Genomic DNA, 18,958 nt, shown 5'->3' with positions numbered 1-18,958 from the left:
GCGACTTGTGGCCTGAGACATTTTTACATGATCCCAGTTATATAGGTTTTATAGCTCAGAGAACCCCATTTAGGGTCAGAACCCAGTTCTGCTTTATGTCATTTAGTTATTATAGAGATGAACTTTTTCCAGTGTAAAATTGAGTTTCCAACCTCCAGAATGATCTACTGCCCCTGATGTAAACGTAAAGCTTTTCAGACATCCAGTGAGTGTGATTCCTTCCTTAGAGCAAGAGTGAGATGAAGGCTAAGGGAAGAACGCGTAAAGACTGGGAAAGGCTGAGAAGATGAGCTTACCTTTGGAAAGAAACCCCCCTCATATTGAAACAGAGCGAGGTTCTGTGTCAAACTAAAAATGAGAAGCTACCAGCCAATTTGGAAACCCTTCTAGATGTGACAGCCATGAACAAAAAGACATTTGAGAGAGCACAGAAAAGCACATTAATTGGAGGGATTCAAATGGGACACTCATAAAGGCTTTATTGTGAAAGAACAAAATGGCCCACTGGAGGCAAAGGCAAGGATGCTGCCTGGCTCCTTTTGAGCAGAACTTAATCCATTACTGGATGGCGCCTTCATTTAGGCAAAGAATTCCATATATGCAAAAAAAGCTTTCCTAACGAATGGCACTTATTAAGTTCCCTTATTTCACAAGGTTGAATGAAAAGATAACAACTTCACATCATGAAATGGTATTTTGGTAAAGCAACATGCTTACAAATGATCTTTTTAATATAATGAAAAAGATATTGCAGAATATAACACAATTGTTTTCTCATGCATCATAACTATTTTATTTAAACATTTAAATTAAATTTAAAGTCAAATATTTCAACTTTTAAACAGAAAAGTAGTTCTGCATTCTGGCAGACAATGCTGATAGAAAAAAAATTAAGAAGCAAGAAAACTTCTCCCCATTCAGGCATGGTTTTAATAAAAAAACTTGGATCTGAAATACAAAACAAGTTGATTATTGAGAAATACCCTGAAAAACAATGTTAAGTTACATAAGAATACCAATGACTGTATTTATTGGGTTCAATGTCTGACTACAACAATAACCACAGGCCTAAGTACTGCTCTGTATTTAAAAAAGAAATCCTGCACATGGAAAGCTAGAACCTATCTTTTGACCAAAGCACTTATTTTATTTAAAGTATTTATGCCCTGCATTAATTTGCTCCTAGGCATACAATCTAAGTAAAAACTAATAATAGGATGTAATAAACAAGATACAGCGCAGCTGGCTGTTTCCCACTCAGTGACTCTCACTTCTCCCATTCCTTTCCTGTTCCCTTTAATTTGGTCTGTTCCAATTCCTTTTCTTCCAACCCATCTTCTTTTTTTAGACATTCACTGAGACTACAATAATCAAGAAGATAAAGGAGAACTTAGCTCTTGAATTTACCAAATGCGTACTTGACCATTTGTGTGTGTTGCAGAGGCCACATGAGAAAATACTTTCTAAGAAAACAAACTTAGCTCTTGATGCAGAAATGAATGCTATGTCAGAGACTATGATTTCAAAACATGCTTGGCCTTGCTGCTCTTCATTAAATACTTCCTTGATGGTGAAAACAGGGATCGGAATAGTCAATTTCAAAGCTTAATCAATGACCAGTGCTTGAGCACAACCCCCCCACCTCAAAACCCACCACATTCTTATTCTTTCAGTGTCAATTTCCAATCTGCTCCGATTAGACAAGCAAAAGTTCACCGAAAATTTCTAGTCTAGTACATGTGGCAACTAAATTACATGAGTAACTTTTAAAAAGTAAAGTGAAGGTGGCTAAACCCTTTGTGAAAAAATGGAAATTTTATGCTTTCCATACCTCAGTCCTCCTCTGGATTTGATCCTTTCCCTATTTACATTCAGGGAAATATAAATCCCACCCCATCCACTGCGGCCAAAATACCATCTTCCTACTCTCCCATCACTGCAATGTTGCTTTTTTTTTTTTTAATTGTAATATCACTGGCATATATGGTATCTCAGCTGGTTTATCTCTGCATCATTACAGTGACTTTATTCTTTTTTTCTTTCTAAAGAGTCACCCAAGCAGGTTTAGAAGCCTTTGGCCTTTCAAATGTTTTGATTTTTCCTGGATTGCAAAATGTTTATTATGCTGGATAGAAGAGTTGCAGGTCTAAACATCATACATGGCTCACATGTCCAATACATCCAATTCATCAGATTTACCTGTTATTAACATAATTCTGCAAATCCCATTTCTACCAACTTCATATGAAACAGATGTCCAGCTTCATAAAGAAATACAGTATGCTGCGGTGAATGTGTCTGAAAGCAAGATATATCCAATATTAACATGTAAAACAAATAATACATTTCTGGTCTGATTATTTTAACTGTTTTTTAAAAGTTGCTTTAGAATAAAGCATTTGCCTTTTTAAATTTGCCATACATCACATTGGGAGCCCATGTCAGCTGAGAAGCAACAAAAATGCTTAAATAAAAACAACTGCAGTGCAAAGGAGATTTCAAAAAATTCAAATCTTGTTTGCTTACTAGGCAAAACGTATTATCATCTATAAACTGGACACTTATAGATCAGGCAGATGAATTAGGCTCCTTTTCATTCCTAAATAGTGAAATTATTCTATTTCTCGAAATGGAACTATGCAGCCATGGCTCTTGTGCCAAACATGCTTAACCAAACATCTCACACGGTGAAGAGGGTGGGAGAAGGAAGGCAAACTCTATTTCATAACACCTCTTATTGATTTCTCTCTGGGGTCAAATAGGCTTCATACATCCAACCACCCCCGATAATTTCAATTAAAAGCGCTGCTTCTTAGCAACACGCTGTAGTGGAAGTATTCTTAGCAGTACTCAGTCACTGTAATGGTTAAAGGCCTGTGCATCTCAAATAGTCCCAACTGTGACCACTATCATAACCGCAGTGCCAGGATGACAGCATAGTCCAAACATTTTTTTCTTGGTGTCTTGGTCTTCAGGTCTGTTCCTGGGGTTATTTGGGTTGCTGATTCAGAAAACTGCATTGGATTGACTGTATCAGCTGTAGTTTCTTGGCTATGGCTTCCTATGAGTGAGCAGATGATGAGTGGTATAGGGCAGATGTTCTGTATCTCAAAAACCAGAGTTTTTAGGGGAAAACTGGTGCCGTTTTTGACACCAGCAGGTCAAATATACCCAGAAACAGGTCTAACATTTGAGGCACCAAAATGTGTATTGGCCAAGTTTAAAAGGATAGAATGGAATGAGAAGAGAGATAGAGAAGACGCTTACTAGAGAGGAAGCACAGAGTTTTTTCCCTTGGAAAAGATCAATTGCAGCCCACAATGCTGCCATGCTCCACTCAGGACAATAAGGAATTCTTTCTGCTTCTGGATTACATAAAGCAGGTTTAAATCCAGCCAGCACGACTTTAAATGCTTGCACAGGATACTGCATCAACTGAGGAGGCATCTGACGTAAACTGGAACAAAATTCAAGTTAGCATGTAACATTAAGGTGACAGTCAATAAACAACTTAATTTTGGTTTCAGATAAAACACTGCAGTAAATTAATAAAATTTGTACTTGATACTGGCTGGTTTTTCAGGTTAGTTTTGTCAGTATTAAACAAGTTTTCAAAAATGCAAAGTTGGACATACTTTATAGCAATGCAATGGAGGGTTCTTTGGGGTGAGTTACTTCCCAATGATGCTCCAAAAGGCAGGAATGACCAATCAGGTGTCTCATCTGCTTGTCTCCCACGTCTTGCCAGACATTATAACTTTCAATGCAAGCAAAACAAGTGCTAGCCAGTTTATGCTGTCAAAGCAATTCTGCTGGATGCCACAATCCTTCTGCCAAGTTCAAACTGCAATGGACACATCAATCTCTCAACCTTCTACCCGAAGTTACCAGTACCTTGCTTGTTGCTTGAATGAAGTGCTCCTGAGTAAAGGTGAGGACAGCCATCACTAAAAAGTTTTCCTCACTCATGACGGTATGGAACATGGCAAGAGTGTTGAATTTCTATTGAAATGCCATTTCCTGCTGGTAGGGATGAATGGGCTACTGCAATTCTCTGAGGTGAAACATTGCATAACACAATTATGCCTCTGCAAACTACCAAGGACCACAGCAGTGTGAATAAAATCATGATGTCTGTGTGTATGGATGTGAAGGGCTAATCTGAAAAGGTCCTGAATCTTCACCACTTTGTCCAGAGAAAGAGACACAATTAGAATCATAGAATAATAAAAGTTGGAAGAGACCACGGTTTCAACTGGAGGGACCAGACTCTTCTCCCTTTTAACTATGAAGCCCAGAAAGGTTACAGCATGTATGAAGTGCTGCACTTGCCAAGGATCCTGCTGTAGTGATAGAGAACAGACTGGAAAGTCATCTAAGTAAGGATAAATATCCTCATTTTAAGATACAACATCACAACAACTAATATCTTGCCAAATACTTTTGAAGAGGATGGAGAGTTTGATAGGGAGCCTCGCTCCCTGATCCCTAAAATAAAGTTGCTTTCTGTGAAATGGTTCTGTCAAATTGAGAGAATCTCCCATTTAAATCCACTTCAAATGGAAGAGAGGAGTTTGCAGCCATGTTTCCCCTTTAGGTCAAAAGTAATTCACTCTCTTGAAATCAAAGATCTTACAGGTCCATTATGGAAGTATTTGGAAACAGAGCAAGAGCCAACTTCCCTTGAACAATATAGCAATTCAAACACCTGACTGGTTGGACCCTGCCTTCTGGAGCAGCAACAAGAACTCACTCATCTCTACTGCTGGAAAAAGTAAATGTACAAATTACAGGCTTACCTGTTTGTGCGCAATTTGTCAGTTGATCCATAGTCAACAAATTTCACCAGAATTGAAAGAGGCTGTAACTCACTAATGGAGAGCAATTCTGCCCGATACCATGACCCATCTCGGTATTTGGCAAGGCAAGGCATGCCTATAAAACAGAAACATCAAGCAATACAGCATTTCAAGCCTAGAGTAATTTCAACAGTTTACGCTATATTATAGAACTCATGTTTTGTGGAATCACTCATTTGGTTTTTACCAATATCAATGAGTATTCCGTCCTTTTCCTAGTGACATATCAAGAACCAGGCACTAGATTAGGAAAAAAGCAATAGACAACTAAAAAATAAACAAAACCAACCAAACAGTAATCATGTTTTTGACACACTTCACTTAACATGAATGTGCAAGTTCTAGAGATTATGTTAAAAGATGCCCAGATATGTATATCGTATATCCTATTTTCTTTCAAAATACTTTATATAATCTGATGGATCCAAAAATACATTATTAGATGCTTTAAGATCACAACTGCTCCAATATGGAACTTATACCATATAACAATAACAACTTCAGTATCTGAGGATTTGTTGCCATTTTAATAGCAATATGAACAAATAAATAGTTTTCAGGACGCTCCATTTTATCCTATTAATTTTGAATGCAACTGAGAATTTGCTCAAAGATTAATTATAAATAGTTACTTTTATATTCGGTCTTTCCCTTCCTGCGATAGGTCAGTACGAGAACAGAATTAGACAATGAGCCATGATCACCCACCAACTACCAGAACGTTGGATAAGTGAATATGTTGGATAATAAGGAGAGATTAAGGAAAAGCCTATTAAATATCAAATTAGGTTATGATTTTACAAATTAAGCACCAAAACATCATGTTATACAACAATTTTTACAGAAAAAGTAGTTCAATACACAGTAATGCTATGTAGTAATTACTGTATTTATGAATTTAGCACCAAAATATCACAATGTATTGAAAACATTGACTACAAAAACGCGTTGGATAATCCAGAACGTTGGATATATGAGTGTTGGATAAGTGAGACTCTACTGTACTTATGCAACATTGTATCTAAAATTATACAATTTGAGACTAAGGTGTACAGGATGTTTTAATGCAGTTCATTTTATATTTATAAATGTATAAGAACTAATATACCTTTACGAAAATCAGTTAGACAAGGAATGGACTCTATGTTTTGATTGCAATGATTCAAGGCATCCCCAAGAGTTTCCTCTTTTTCATTATGCGTCTCAGAACTGCCAGGCTGATCAAGAGAAATGTACACCTATAAACCCAAAAAATATTCCCAGATCAAAATGTTATATGCTTGAAATGTATTAATTCACAGAGAAGCAGGGAGAGCATCTGTCTAGTTCCATTTTTAACTAGTGGAATGGGGTCTCATTCAACAATTTCATGTGTTTTACAGTGGTCGAATAGCAAAAAGCTATGAACAAACACAAAAGTCCCACAAGAACGAATAAATAAATAGAATATCACAAGAACACAAATCCTACAAGAACAAACGAAGAAAAAGAACAAATATTGGAAGGTTGATAGTATGGCAACTACCCCGTATCTTCTTAGCCAATTTCTTATGTGCTGAAATCTACTGTCAGCCACATCTGCTACTTCTGGATGTACCCATCCCATGGCCTTAGATACAATTCTCAATGCAGCTATTTTAAAAATCATATAGAATATCCTTTTTTGAAATATGCTTTTGCTTCTTTGCTGAGATACCGAACAGACTTTTTACAAAGGAGCAGATAGCTATGTACATTTGACACATACTTTGATGTGTTTTAAACAATTAACTACACAAACAAAACATTCTCTAATCAGCACATGTTCCCTTTTAACAGCAGAGAAGCAAAAGCAACACTTTAAATATGTAAACTGTTCTGTTAGAAATGACTGGGGAATGGAAGAATCAATTCAAGTAACACATTACAAAAAAAGAGCCTGTCTTCATAAATTACTGGAATCAGCATTAAACTGGTAAGAATTTCTGACAATTTTCAGTTAAAAAAATCAAGAAGGATTAGCTGGTGAAAACCACTTTTAGATTCAGTTTTAACTACATGTGTTGGTAAAGTCTGTAGTTCTCTGACCTGGATATAAATATTTGGAACTCACAATATATTCATGGTTCCAAGAACTGGGGAACCAGCCTGCTCTGAATGCCCACAAAGAAGCAAGTATATATCTTAATGCTTCTAGCCCTTTTTTTGTCAATTGGCTCAAGTGGACAATTGTGGCTTGGAATACCAGATTATAGCAATAGAGAACAGAGTGATAATGTAAAATTCTTATTATTTCCTGGGTATTTAATGTGTATTTTATCGAAATAAGTTTTAATATTATAATTTAAAGAACTACATTTTGCAATGTTTACGTGTTTTGATGTATTGTGACCCACATTGGGCCATGAGGAGAGGCGGACAAGAAATAAAATTATTATTAAATTATTAGTGTCAGTAATGCATAAATTGATAGCTTTCCAACCCAGATTACTGCTATGCACTCTATATGGGGCTACCCCTGAAGGCAGCTCAGAAGTTGTGTAAAATACTGCAACTGGACTACTGAGTGGAACAGTAGGGAGATGGAATAAAGGTCATCCAAAATGTTTGGGACCAGAAGTGTTTCGGATTTTGGGAATAATTGTATTTTCAGATATGTATGCAATGTATATAATAGAGTGATTAACTGATTAGAGTGATTAACTGCAAGATTCACGCAACATTCCAACTGACAAAGAACTCTTCTCACACCCTGGACTTCCCACAGATATATATTAACCTTCCTTGCCTATTTTCTTCATGCCTCACAACCTCTGAGGATGCCTGCCATAGATGTGGGCGAAACGTCAGGAGAGAATACTTCTAGAACATGACCATACAGCCCAGAATACATACAACAACCCTGTGATCCCGGCCATGAAAGCCTTCGACAACACAATGTATATAATGTCTTGGAAATGGGGCCGGAGTCTAAATGTGACATCCATTTATGTTTCATGTACACCTTACACTATATATATATATAAAACCTGGAGGCAATTTTATACATAAAAAATTAATAATTTTGCGCATGAAACCAAGTTTGAGTTTGCAGAACCATCAGAAAGCAAAGCCTATGTGAACGATTTTGGAGTTCTAGATAAGGGATGATCAACTTAGAACAGTTTTAAAGACACTGGCTGCTAGAGTTGTGCATTCGTGTGGAATCGCTGTTCGTTTTGTGTAGTTTCATTAGTGTTGTTGTATTTGTATCCTGCTAACAAAAATGGGCCGCCTACATGACACGAATTTTCATCTGGCTAACAAAAACACGAAATTTTTCGTGCCATTGGCAGCAATGGGAGGGCTTCCGAGGCTCATTCCCCCCCATGGTTTTTGGGCTAGAGGGGTGAAAATCGCCACACACGAAGGGCATTTCAATCCCCTTTAGCCCACCAACTTTTAAAACATATGGATCTTCCCCAGAGTACTATTGTTATTAATAATATTACATTAACCCCCCCCCCCCCCCATTTCCACAGATCAGATCTAATGTGGAGGGAGGCATTCCCCTCTTCCAGGCTGAGCTCAGATTCCCAGATCCTTCTTAAGATTCATGTTATATATATAAATATTACCATCAAGACCCATCGATCCACATCGGATGGAATTGGGAGGAACTGCCCTCCCAGACTCAGCTTAGGGTGACAGAATAACTGCTGTTCTTAATATTAATATAAATATTATCATCAAGACCTATCGATACACATTGGATGTAACTGGGAGGCACTCCTCTTTCAGACTCAGCTTAGGGTACTAGAGTCACTATCATTATTTATATTAATATTATTAACACCCATTGGTACATACACATCAGCTGTAGTGGGAAAGCAAAGCAGCAGCCCTCTGTCAGTACGAAAAGAAAACAAAAGCAACCACAATAGCTGTGGCTTTCATTTTCGTGTCGTTTCCCCGTTTCTTACAAAAATGTTGCCATTCGCTTTGTGTAAACGAACGGTCGAAACAAAATGACAGCATGAAGGAAAAATTTTCGTGCACGCCTCTACTGGCTGCCAAAATACTTCAGGTCTGAACTTAACTTGCTGTCAGTGAAGTTCAGAACTCAAGAGAGTCTGCTTCATTTTCAATTACCGGGTACCCTTCATTCTGATTGGCCTATTCAAAATGACCATATTAATTTTACATACAACCATAATTCTGCTTTCTCTCCATATGCAGAAACAACTTGAAATTAACTGGCCAGAACCCCTTGGGTTGCCTGTGACCAGTACACCTTAAAACTACTACACACAGTAATACAAATATGCACCACAAAAACATTTCAGATAATTCAGTCAGCAAAACTCACCACAAAAGTGGAAAAAATATGAATTAAAAACTGGTGTTTTTTAAACTGAAGAGAAGACCTCTCTAGGAATCACTTTGTCCCCTGGAACAACTCCCTTGTTAACATCTGCTAGAACAGTGGTTCTCAACCTGTGGATCCCCAGATGTTTTGGCTTTCCAATTCCCAGAAATCCCAAAAGTTGGTAAACTGGCTGGGATTTCTGGGAGTTGTAGGCCAAAACACCTGGGGACTCACAGGTTGACAACCACTGTGTTAGAAGGTGAGCACAGAGTCACACTAGAGGGCCTAAGAATTACTGGAAAGACCATATCGATCACATTAGGCTCTGAGTTAACTGGAACAAACAAACAAAACTCTCAAGCAAATGGCAAAAAAGTCCAAGAAAAAATATTTTATATAAAAATTCAAATACATGCATAATACAGTAAAACATTAAGTTTGTCTTAATTTGCTTTTAATTACTGTATTTCAATATTAATATCAAATCAATACAGAGTTTATGGTATAGTATAATACGAGATACAGAATTAGTTAGGCTTATTTTCATAGAATCATAGAATTGTAGAGTTGGAAGAGACCTCATGGGTCATCCAGTCCAACCCCCTGCAAGAAGCAGGAAAATCTCATTCAAAGCACTCCCGGCAGGTGGCCATCCAGCTTCTGCTTAAAAGCCTCCAAAGGAGCCTCCACCACAGTCTGGGGGAGAGAGTTCCACTTCCGAACAGCTCTCACAGTGAGGAAGTTCTTCCTGATGTTCAGGTGGAATCTCCTTTCCTGTAGTTTGAAGCCATTGTTCCGCGGCTTAGTCTGCAGGGCAGCAGCAAACAAGCTTGCTCCCTCGTCCCTATGACTTCTCCCCACATATTTGTACATGCCTATCATGTTTCCTCTTGGCCTTCTCTTCTGCAGGCTAAACATACCCAGCTCTTTAAGCCGCTCCTCATTGGGCTTGTTCTCCAGACCCTTGATCATTTTAGTCGCCCTCCTCTGGACGCTTTCCAGCTTGTCAACATCTCCCTTCAAACTGCGGTGCCCAGAATTGGACACAGTATTCCAGGTGTGGTCTGACCAAGGCAGAATAGAGGGGGAGCATGACTTCCCTGGATCTAGACGCTATATCCCTATTTAGTAAAGGTTTTCCCCTGACGTTAAGTCCATTCATGTCCGACTCTGGGGGTTGGTGCTCATCTCCATTTCTAAGCCGAAGAGCCGGCGTTGTCCGTAGACACCTCCAAGGTCATGTGGCCGGCATGACTGCATGGAGCGCCATTACCTTCCTGCCGGAGCGGTACCTATTGATCTACTCACATTGGCATGTTTTCGAACTGCTAGGTTGGCAGGAGCTAGAGCTAACAGCAGCCGCTCACGCCGCTCCCGGGGTTTGATCCTGGGACCTTTCGGTCTCCAGCTCAGTGCTTTAACGCACTTCGCCACTGGGACTCCTTTTTATCCCTATTTATGCAAGCCAAAATCCCACTGGCTTTTTTGCCGTCGCATCACATTATAGGCTCATGTTTTACTTGTTGTCCACGAGGACTCCAAGGTCTTTTTCATATGTACTGCTGTCGAGCCAGGCGTCCTCCATTCTGTATCTTTGCATTTCATTTTTTCTGCCTAAGTGAAGTATCTTGCATTTGTCCCTGTTGAACTTCATTTTGTAAATTTTGGCCCATCTCTCTAATCTGTTCAGATTGTTCTAAATTCTGCTCCTGTCTTCTGAAGTGTTAGCTATCCCTCCCAGTTTGGTGTCGTCTGCAAACATGATGATCCCACCTTCCAACCCTTCATCTAAGTTGTTAATAAAGATGTTGAACAGAACTGGGCCCAGGACGGAACCCTGCTTATGGCACTCCACTCGTGACTTCTTTCCAAGAAGACGCATTGGTGAGCACCCTTTGGGTTCGTTCGCTTAACCAATTACAGATCCACATAACCGTAGTTTTGCCTAGCCCACATTTGACTAGCTTGTTTGCCAGAAGGTCATGGGGAACCTAGTCAAACGCCTTACTGAAATCCAGATAGGCTACATCCACGGCATTCCCCGCATCTACCCAGCTCGTAACTCTATCGAAAAAAGAGATCAGATTATTCTGGCATAATTTATCTGATCTCTTTTTTCGATAGAGGTACAAGCTGGGAAATGCCGTGGATGTAGACTATCTGGCTACATCCAGATGTAGGATGTAGCCTATTTTAATAATAACTCTTAAGCAACCAGAAACTACATTTAACCCTCAAACAATCCAATATTTGCAAATGTTGACATTTTTGGAACACAAAGTGAACATTTTTTTAAAAGTCACTAAAAGGTATCTGATACATTTAAGTGAGAGGAAGCAATTATAAAATAATCTGATAGTAATATCTGCTGAACCTGTTTCACATTACCTCATTAGGTGACACCACATGTGTTACTTTCACTGGTGTGAGTTCTCCAAGAACCGGCAGCAATGGTGATATATATGGAGGCAGAAGGGGAGTATCTATTTCTGATAGCATTAATTCCTTAAAAAGAAAAATAAACACTTGTGCCTAGAGAAAAATGAACAATTCTAAAAGAATGCCAAGGATGTGCAAATGTTCAAAGAATGCACATTTAGATACACTTGGATTAATCAATTTCCAGTAGTGTTTTAGAGACTATTCTATGTGCAAGATTCATCTTTTCAATGAATGTGTTATTTAGGAAACAACCCAACTATTAATCCCAATTACAGAAGAATCACTGAATCAATCACAAACTAATTATTGAACTTGGGACTCAAGCAAACTAGAATCAATGCCCAACATAAAGTCTTGCTCTCAGTTACTGTTTCTGAGACACAGATTGCATCTGTCCAGGCAAAGATATTCAGGTAAACAGCTCTACTTTGTAGCATTTGCATCAAGACATGCTGGCAATGTTTACATTTAATGGCCATTTACATATCTCTCCCAAGGAGAAAAGATAGTGGTAGTGTCCATAAAACAAGACACTTCTTTATAGTATTTTTGACACCCACCCTAGTCTCCAAGGTGGGATGCCAAGGTATATTTCCCAGTCATTTGGAGTAAAGTGAAGATGGGGAAAAACACTGAACATTGGAAAAAAGAGAAAGAAATTGAAAGCACAGCAAAAACACAGAATCTGAGGTTCTAAAGAGATGCTTGCAGGTGTAGTGGATGAAAGGTATGTCAGTCCCATTAACACTGCTGTCTTGGTCCCTGTGAATAAAAGAGCCTCTGTAATCACTGTTATTTTGTCTGGAAAGGAGGCAATGATATCCTTTTTGATGTCTATTAAGGCATTCAGATAAACTAGTCTGGGTTGGGAGGAAGTGACAATGGTCACTAGAGTGTTTTTCTTTCAATTGTGCTCTACCTTGCCTTGAACAGTGAGGGGAGGCAGATAATAAATAAAAATATCATACTCATCACATCTGTTGTTGTGCTCCTTGAAGGAGTGGGACCGTAAAACGAACAGGAAAACACAGGACACTCATGGGCTACCATCACCTTGGTGAGGTGCAAACTGAGAGAGCTAAATAAGTAAGGGTGTTTTTGTTTTGTTTTGTAAAAAGAAAAAAGGTTTAAAAGAACAGGCAAGAGAGAGATGTAAGAGCCCTTTTATGGGCGAGGCAAGGTGAAAGAACTGAGGAGGAGCCAGAGATCCAAAAAGAAAGATTTGCATAAGATACACGATCCTTTGCCTTGCCAAGGTGGCAACAAGAGTTAACTTGGTTCCTCCAGCCCCTGAAAATAAGGGAATCTTTCCTAGACATAAATATTGCAGATATGTGGGCAGAGTTTCCACCAAAATACTTTGCCACTCGGTTTGTGCAAGTGCAACTTGGAGTCATATAGACAAATTCTAGAAATCATGAAGAAGAAACCTAACAAGGTGATTGATTTAAGAGTTAAAGGGGGGGGACGGAGAGGACAACAACTGAATATTCCACTTTACTTCATAACTGATGTCACAATTTTCCTCCAACGGTTCTTTGTCATCATTAGTCATTTCCTAGAACAAGAAAATAAATGTCTTGTTTACAATGTAGCGAAAATACACTTTTTGAGAATTAAAATATCTTCATAAAGACCTAGATTGTGTTCTTTATAAAAATCTGGCCAAAGAAATCAAGACAAAAATGAGATATAAACATAAAATCACACCATCTACAGTACTACGTAGTATCAATTTGAATGTCTGCATACTTCTCTCTCATTTCAGCTAAAACCTAAGGCTCTGCAGAAAGTATAACAAAAGATAACTTCCTCCCCTTCTTTCCCTTCCCTCTTCAAACTGTCTTTTGTAAGCACATCATTGATGGATGGGCGCTTACTTCTCTGATTTGTCAAGTATTATACAGGTATTAAATACACGCAGAAAATAGAAACTTCTAATTTCTGTCAGCCTAAACACATGACTACAGTATGGACCATTTCCACTGTTGTTATTGTTGTTGATGTCGATATAAAATAATAAAAACAACAACCAAAAGTCCAGGACATTATTCAAGGTCTGCTTATCCTTGTAGCTCTACACAATTCTTAATGATGTAAAGAAAGCATTACCAGTTTTGCTATACTGTCAGAGGCATCTTCAATAACACAATGTTTATGGTATGCCATAAAGGAAGACAGTGACATTCCAGAAAAGTAGAGTTTAATGGACACTTTTCCACACAGGCTGTCTGACTGCTCCTGTGAAGACACACAAAACTGTTGCTATTGTTTATGCTCTTATTTTTATTTCAGATAGTTTACAAAACAAAGAAAACTGCAAAATCCCGAATAGGAAGACAAAACCCTCAAAACCTGTCCATCTCAAAACAGGCATGTGCATCGGTGCCCAACAAGACATACAGAAACCCAATTCCCGCTAGTTTGTCAAAGTAGTACAATATTGTTATAACAAAGAGATGGAAGACCCATACCTGTAACATGCTGATAAGCATAAGTTACGGGGTTCCTAGATTAAAGTCTCCAGAAACATTTTTTCAAAATGACAAATTTGAATATATATTTTTATAACCACGAGTTAATTAAGACAATGGTTCTGTGACTATTTATATTTTACTACTATCTAGTACATCATCACAAAAAGTCTGCATAGCAGTGTAAAGCAGAATTAGTTGTGATGTGAGAACAGTAACTGTTTAAATATGAATTATTGTTTATACTGTACTAATATTGTCTATGATTTCAATAATTGTTTTCCCTCATTTTTATTTGCTCCTAATATTTTAGTAGTTTTATCATTTAATTGTCATCGTAATTGTTGTCATCATAGTTATCATCATCATTTATTTATATAGCGCAATGACTGTTCATGCTGCTTTGCTAATAAAAGAACAGCAAAGTCATTTCCTGCCTTGGGCTTCTATCTAATAAATGTGTGAGACAAAAGGAAATGGGAAAAGCAATGTGGAAGGGATTTAAGACTAGCAGATACTGCCTTCTTTTCTCCCTCTGAGACCAGGTCAGTGGCAGCTGGGATGGATGGAGGACTTATTATTCGTCTGCATTCTATCTTGTATGTTTATTGTGCAACTTCATGCGTTAATCTTATTAGTTGTCCTCATCGGTAATCCAGCAGAATACTATTGCTGATTCTTTTCTTTTCTACTGCTATTATCAGAAACCTTGCAAATTGTTTAGTTTTAATCTTAATTATTACAATATTACTTTTCCCTCACTTGTGGATAAATCTCAGTAATAATGTTTAAGAACTGGAGTTATGTATGGCTCTCCAGTCTGTATGTAATTTACCATGATCAATTACTACTAGCTCAGCTGGGCAGGTTGGATGAGAATTGTAGGCCAAATGATCCATATTTCTTTTCACATTGAAATAAAAACACCTCTGCTTCAAGAATGTTTTGAAACTAACAAAAAAGATGTATGAATAAACCTGACTACATTCATATCTAATTTGGCCCCAAAATTCAACAAATCAAAACAACTATTTCTTTAAAGAGTTCTGAACATTGATTATACTGCGTGCTTCTAACAAAATGCATTAGTACAAAACCAAAACTAAATCCAGTGACTGTGAAATAAGCACCTTCCAAGTTTTCATGATTTACACTTTATTCTTACCATAACATGTATTTCAACAAGTCTTTTTGTAAGAAGTTCTTGAAGGAGTTCGACTGCATCTTGCTGCCAAACATTTCCAACCTAGACAACCCCAGAGAATGATACAGCAGTTAATAAGAAAGAGTGGAAAAGTAAGCAAAACCTTTTCATTCAGGACTGACCTATCTGGAGATAGAAGAATCTATTTGATAATGGTGAATTGTAAAGCTCTACTTTTGAAGGTATACAGCTACCCAGTCTTCTTCAGCTGCACAATCCCAGCCTGTGCATCCAAGTGGACTGAAGGAGTGGCTTCAACCTCCCAAACCTATGACAGCTACTCATGGCTAACCAGTGGCAACTGGATAGTGCCAACGCACTGCTCCACTGTTGCCATGAATTGCTTATGGAAATGCACACAGCTCCTGTTGCACAACAAGGAAAAGGTCACTGTGCATAGAGATAACAGATACAGCTATACAGCAGTGCTAACACCAGCAGAAACCAACAGAATGATTCCACCCCCTATTTCTATATTACATCAAGCATGATCTGGAGAATTCTGCATAGAAGATGTTTCTCAAGTATTTGCCACAATTTTGGGTATATTCTTGTGATAGTATGTCATTAAACAAAACATGAAGTTTATCTCAACAAGACAAGTGCTGAAACTTTAAAATTGATTTTTTCTTTCTCTTTCTCTTTCTCCTAAATTAGTTGTACATATTTTTCAGAATGTAGTCATTACTTGTCAAAAAGCAGCATCTGTCTACTCACTGGCACAACTTTAGACAACTGGCATGGTATGGAAAATGGAGGTATGTCAGCATAAAGAAGAGTAGGGCAGAGATGACATTGAGGAATTCTTTCAATATATCCATAGTCCACATATCGTACCTAATAAAAAGAAAACAACCACTAACAAATAAATTGGTGCATACAGTTTCATGATGTTGTTCTCTATGAGAAGCATGTTATGGCCACAAGAGAACTTGCTGATCATTATAGTTGTAGGGTTCTGGAAGCAGCCACGAAACAAAACCTCTCTATCATCCCATCTTTGTTTCCTACTGAGATTTTAATATTATATTCCCTTGATTCTAAGACACACCTATTCCCCATGTTAACATCTCTAAAAATGAGATGTGTCTAAAAATTGTGGGTGTTTTTTAAAATATAATTTTATTGAAAAATATATGAGTGAGCTAGAAAAGCTGGGAAATAGAAAATAGAAAGCCCTAACTAATGCTTCCTACTGTCTTGTTCATAATATTTTTAAAAAACCCTTTTTTGTCATAAAATTTATCTGTGGTAGATTAACTTTACAAGATCCCTTGGATATCATTGGGGATCCTGTTATTCCTGTCACTAACTTCTCTATTTTTGTTCTTGTTTCACCCACAAGAAACATTGTGGATGTTTTTTTAAATATATGTAAATAGCCAAAATAAAGTTGTTTTTTTTTCTGTTAGTGGTACTGAAATTACTGTGCGTCTTACAATCGATGGTGTCTTAAGAACGGAAGAGATACAGTAAATAGATTATAGAAAAAAGGATTTACCTGCAACTGTTGCCCTTTCAATGGCAATATGTGAACTTATATCAGAGTCATTCTATACTTGCACAGATCTGGAGCTTTCTAGAGCTATCAGAAATGTTTTCAGAGGTCTATTCCCAAATCCATCTGAACATTCAGAATCCCACCCGAACCCTTTAGCTCCTGGTCCACAGCAGAAGAAAATACAACAGGATACTCTGAAACAAAATACCTACGAAGGGAGGTGTGAGTGAGTTAACCAATGAACACTCAAAAATTAATCACAGGTAAACAACCTGCTCTTCTTTATGGTCTCAGTATATGAGTAAACTACAAAGCAGTACTCACTAGAGGAGAAAAGGGGCTTAACTCAGTGTCTGAATACTGAAGAGGGTTCAAGGGATGGAGCTCTCTCCAAAATGCTGAAGAATAGAAAACAGTTGTCCCAAAGGTAGGCTGCCTTCTGTACTTGACATGGAAGCAACAGTGTCAAATTAACCGCAGGGGTTTATTTACTTTGGGCTACGATACAAAAACAGAAGATACAAGGATTCTGGTAGAGGGGCTGGGGGCAGATGCTTTCTTGAAATTTCGTATGGCAAAGCAATGGGTCCAATGATCAGAGTACTGTTCTTTCTGCGTAAGACTAGTACCCACTGTAAACATCTGCACTGGAAGACAGTAGGAAGCTCAACTGGGGCTGCCAAGTACAACCTGGAGATCTTTAAGAAGATAAGGCCACAACAGGAGCTATGAGGTAGTTATTGATGGCAAAGGCTGGTCTATCGAAGAGGTAGGATATGATCAAAGTAGCTAAGGTGGTTTTACAGAAGCAGTATTGTGGGAGAAAGGGAAGCTTCATCCATGAATTGAAAATAAGGTCAAGAATAAAAATAAGGCATCTTGAGAGGCGAGGCCCATGCACAGATGAAACCCAAAAGGGTTATGAAGATGCATGATATGTCCGTACTTCTTATGGTGCCAGGTGTCAGGATGTCTCCAAAAAGGTCAATTTACTCAGGAGATGGGGTTTCCGCCAAAAAACTTCAACAAGCTCTAAAAAGGTTTCACAACCCCTGTGCAGGTACAAAATGACATGTATAAGCTACATATACACTGAAGAATAGTTAAGAGTTACATTCCAATACTTAAATGAGTTATTAACACATGGATATAATCCATCCATTAATCCACTCATCTAATTTATATGCTGCCTTTCTCCCAGAGTGGAATCCAAGGCAGATTACAAAACAAGAGATTAACAGAACATCCCCAGGAGACTTTATGAATTGCTGTTTTATGCCCTCACTCTAGCTGGATGGCCATGCTCTGAAAGAACTGTTATCCCCAGGGCCCTCTGTGGGCTGTAACATCTCCTAAGAACAAAAATGGAAGAACTTTGAAATCAATTTCTAGTTTCACAAAACCTCCAATGAGGTTGTTAAAACCTTATTTTATTGGAGAATCACAACTAGTCAAAGTTTTCAAGAGTTCCAAATGTCACTTTCTGCCTATATTTAATATGGGGTAGATTCCCCAGGAGATGCAAAAAAATTGGTAGGTCACATATTTCTTTTTTAATTTTTCCCAAGTTAAATTCCTTTTTTCATTCACAGTTTCTAAACTATGGTGCTGAAAGAACTTTATCAATATAAAGCATTTTTGAACAATTAATTCTAATGTATTCTTTGTTTCATTTACCAGTGTTTTGAGAAAAAATGTAATGTAGGATTGGAAATTATTTATGTGTATGAATATCACAAATGGGAATTCAGGAAGATGCTTCACTTCTAATTAGGAGTATGTACAAAAGGAATAAAAAGGCATCAGCACACACAAATGCAAAAGAGGAAATCGTCCTTCACTAAAAGTCATCTTACCCTGATGATTCCACCACCAATTTCTCTTACTTCACCTCGATACCACAAAGTATCTGCCGCTCTTACAACACAAGCCTCTCCAACTTTCCAATTGTAGGGTTCCAAAAGGCCTAAGGATTTGAAGTTACTCTGAATATCATCCATCAATTTAATTAGCTGTTCTTCTAAAGAAAAAACAAAGGAGTAAAGTTAAAGTTTTATTAACCAACTTCAAAGCATTTTAGTCATTTTGATATATTTGTATAATGGATTTATATAGAGCTTTAGAGCCAAAACATAAAATATCCATATTTGA

The 18,958-nt window shown here is 37.8% G+C and overlaps 1 protein-coding gene across 4 annotated transcripts in view; it reads right to left on the bottom strand.

Annotated features, from left to right (window-relative positions):
* Nucleotides 1–462: 462 nt before the first annotated feature.
* rnf17 (ring finger protein 17) overlaps nucleotides 463–18,958 on the bottom strand; it is an 82,518-nt gene continuing 64,022 nt past the window's right edge. For 3 of the 4 annotated variants that reach the window (XM_008107968.3, XM_008107969.3, XM_062974618.1), the window contains 11 exons: nucleotides 18,664–18,827; nucleotides 16,024–16,143; nucleotides 15,268–15,348; nucleotides 13,741–13,869; nucleotides 13,130–13,186; nucleotides 11,575–11,691; nucleotides 5,968–6,097; nucleotides 4,800–4,935; nucleotides 3,268–3,457; nucleotides 2,200–2,298; nucleotides 463–948 (listed from right to left, as the gene is read on the bottom strand). In XM_008107968.3, the coding sequence (XP_008106175.2) occupies nucleotides 2,206–2,298; nucleotides 3,268–3,457; nucleotides 4,800–4,935; nucleotides 5,968–6,097; nucleotides 11,575–11,691; nucleotides 13,130–13,186; nucleotides 13,741–13,869; nucleotides 15,268–15,348; nucleotides 16,024–16,143; nucleotides 18,664–18,827 (1,217 nt within the window). In that variant the 3' untranslated portion in view covers nucleotides 463–948; nucleotides 2,200–2,205. The remainder of the gene's footprint in view (nucleotides 949–2,199; nucleotides 2,299–3,267; nucleotides 3,458–4,799; nucleotides 4,936–5,967; nucleotides 6,098–11,574; nucleotides 11,692–13,129; nucleotides 13,187–13,740; nucleotides 13,870–15,267; nucleotides 15,349–16,023; nucleotides 16,144–18,663; nucleotides 18,828–18,958) is intronic. The other variant, XM_062974616.1, reaches the window with a different exon arrangement.

This window comes from Anolis carolinensis, chromosome 3 (genome assembly GCF_035594765.1).
Source record: "Anolis carolinensis isolate JA03-04 chromosome 3, rAnoCar3.1.pri, whole genome shotgun sequence".
In the NCBI taxonomy this organism is placed as follows: Eukaryota; Metazoa; Chordata; class Lepidosauria; order Squamata; family Dactyloidae; genus Anolis; species Anolis carolinensis.
Note: the sequence above shows the minus strand (reverse complement) of the source record. Positions and strands in the feature narration are given on the sequence as shown.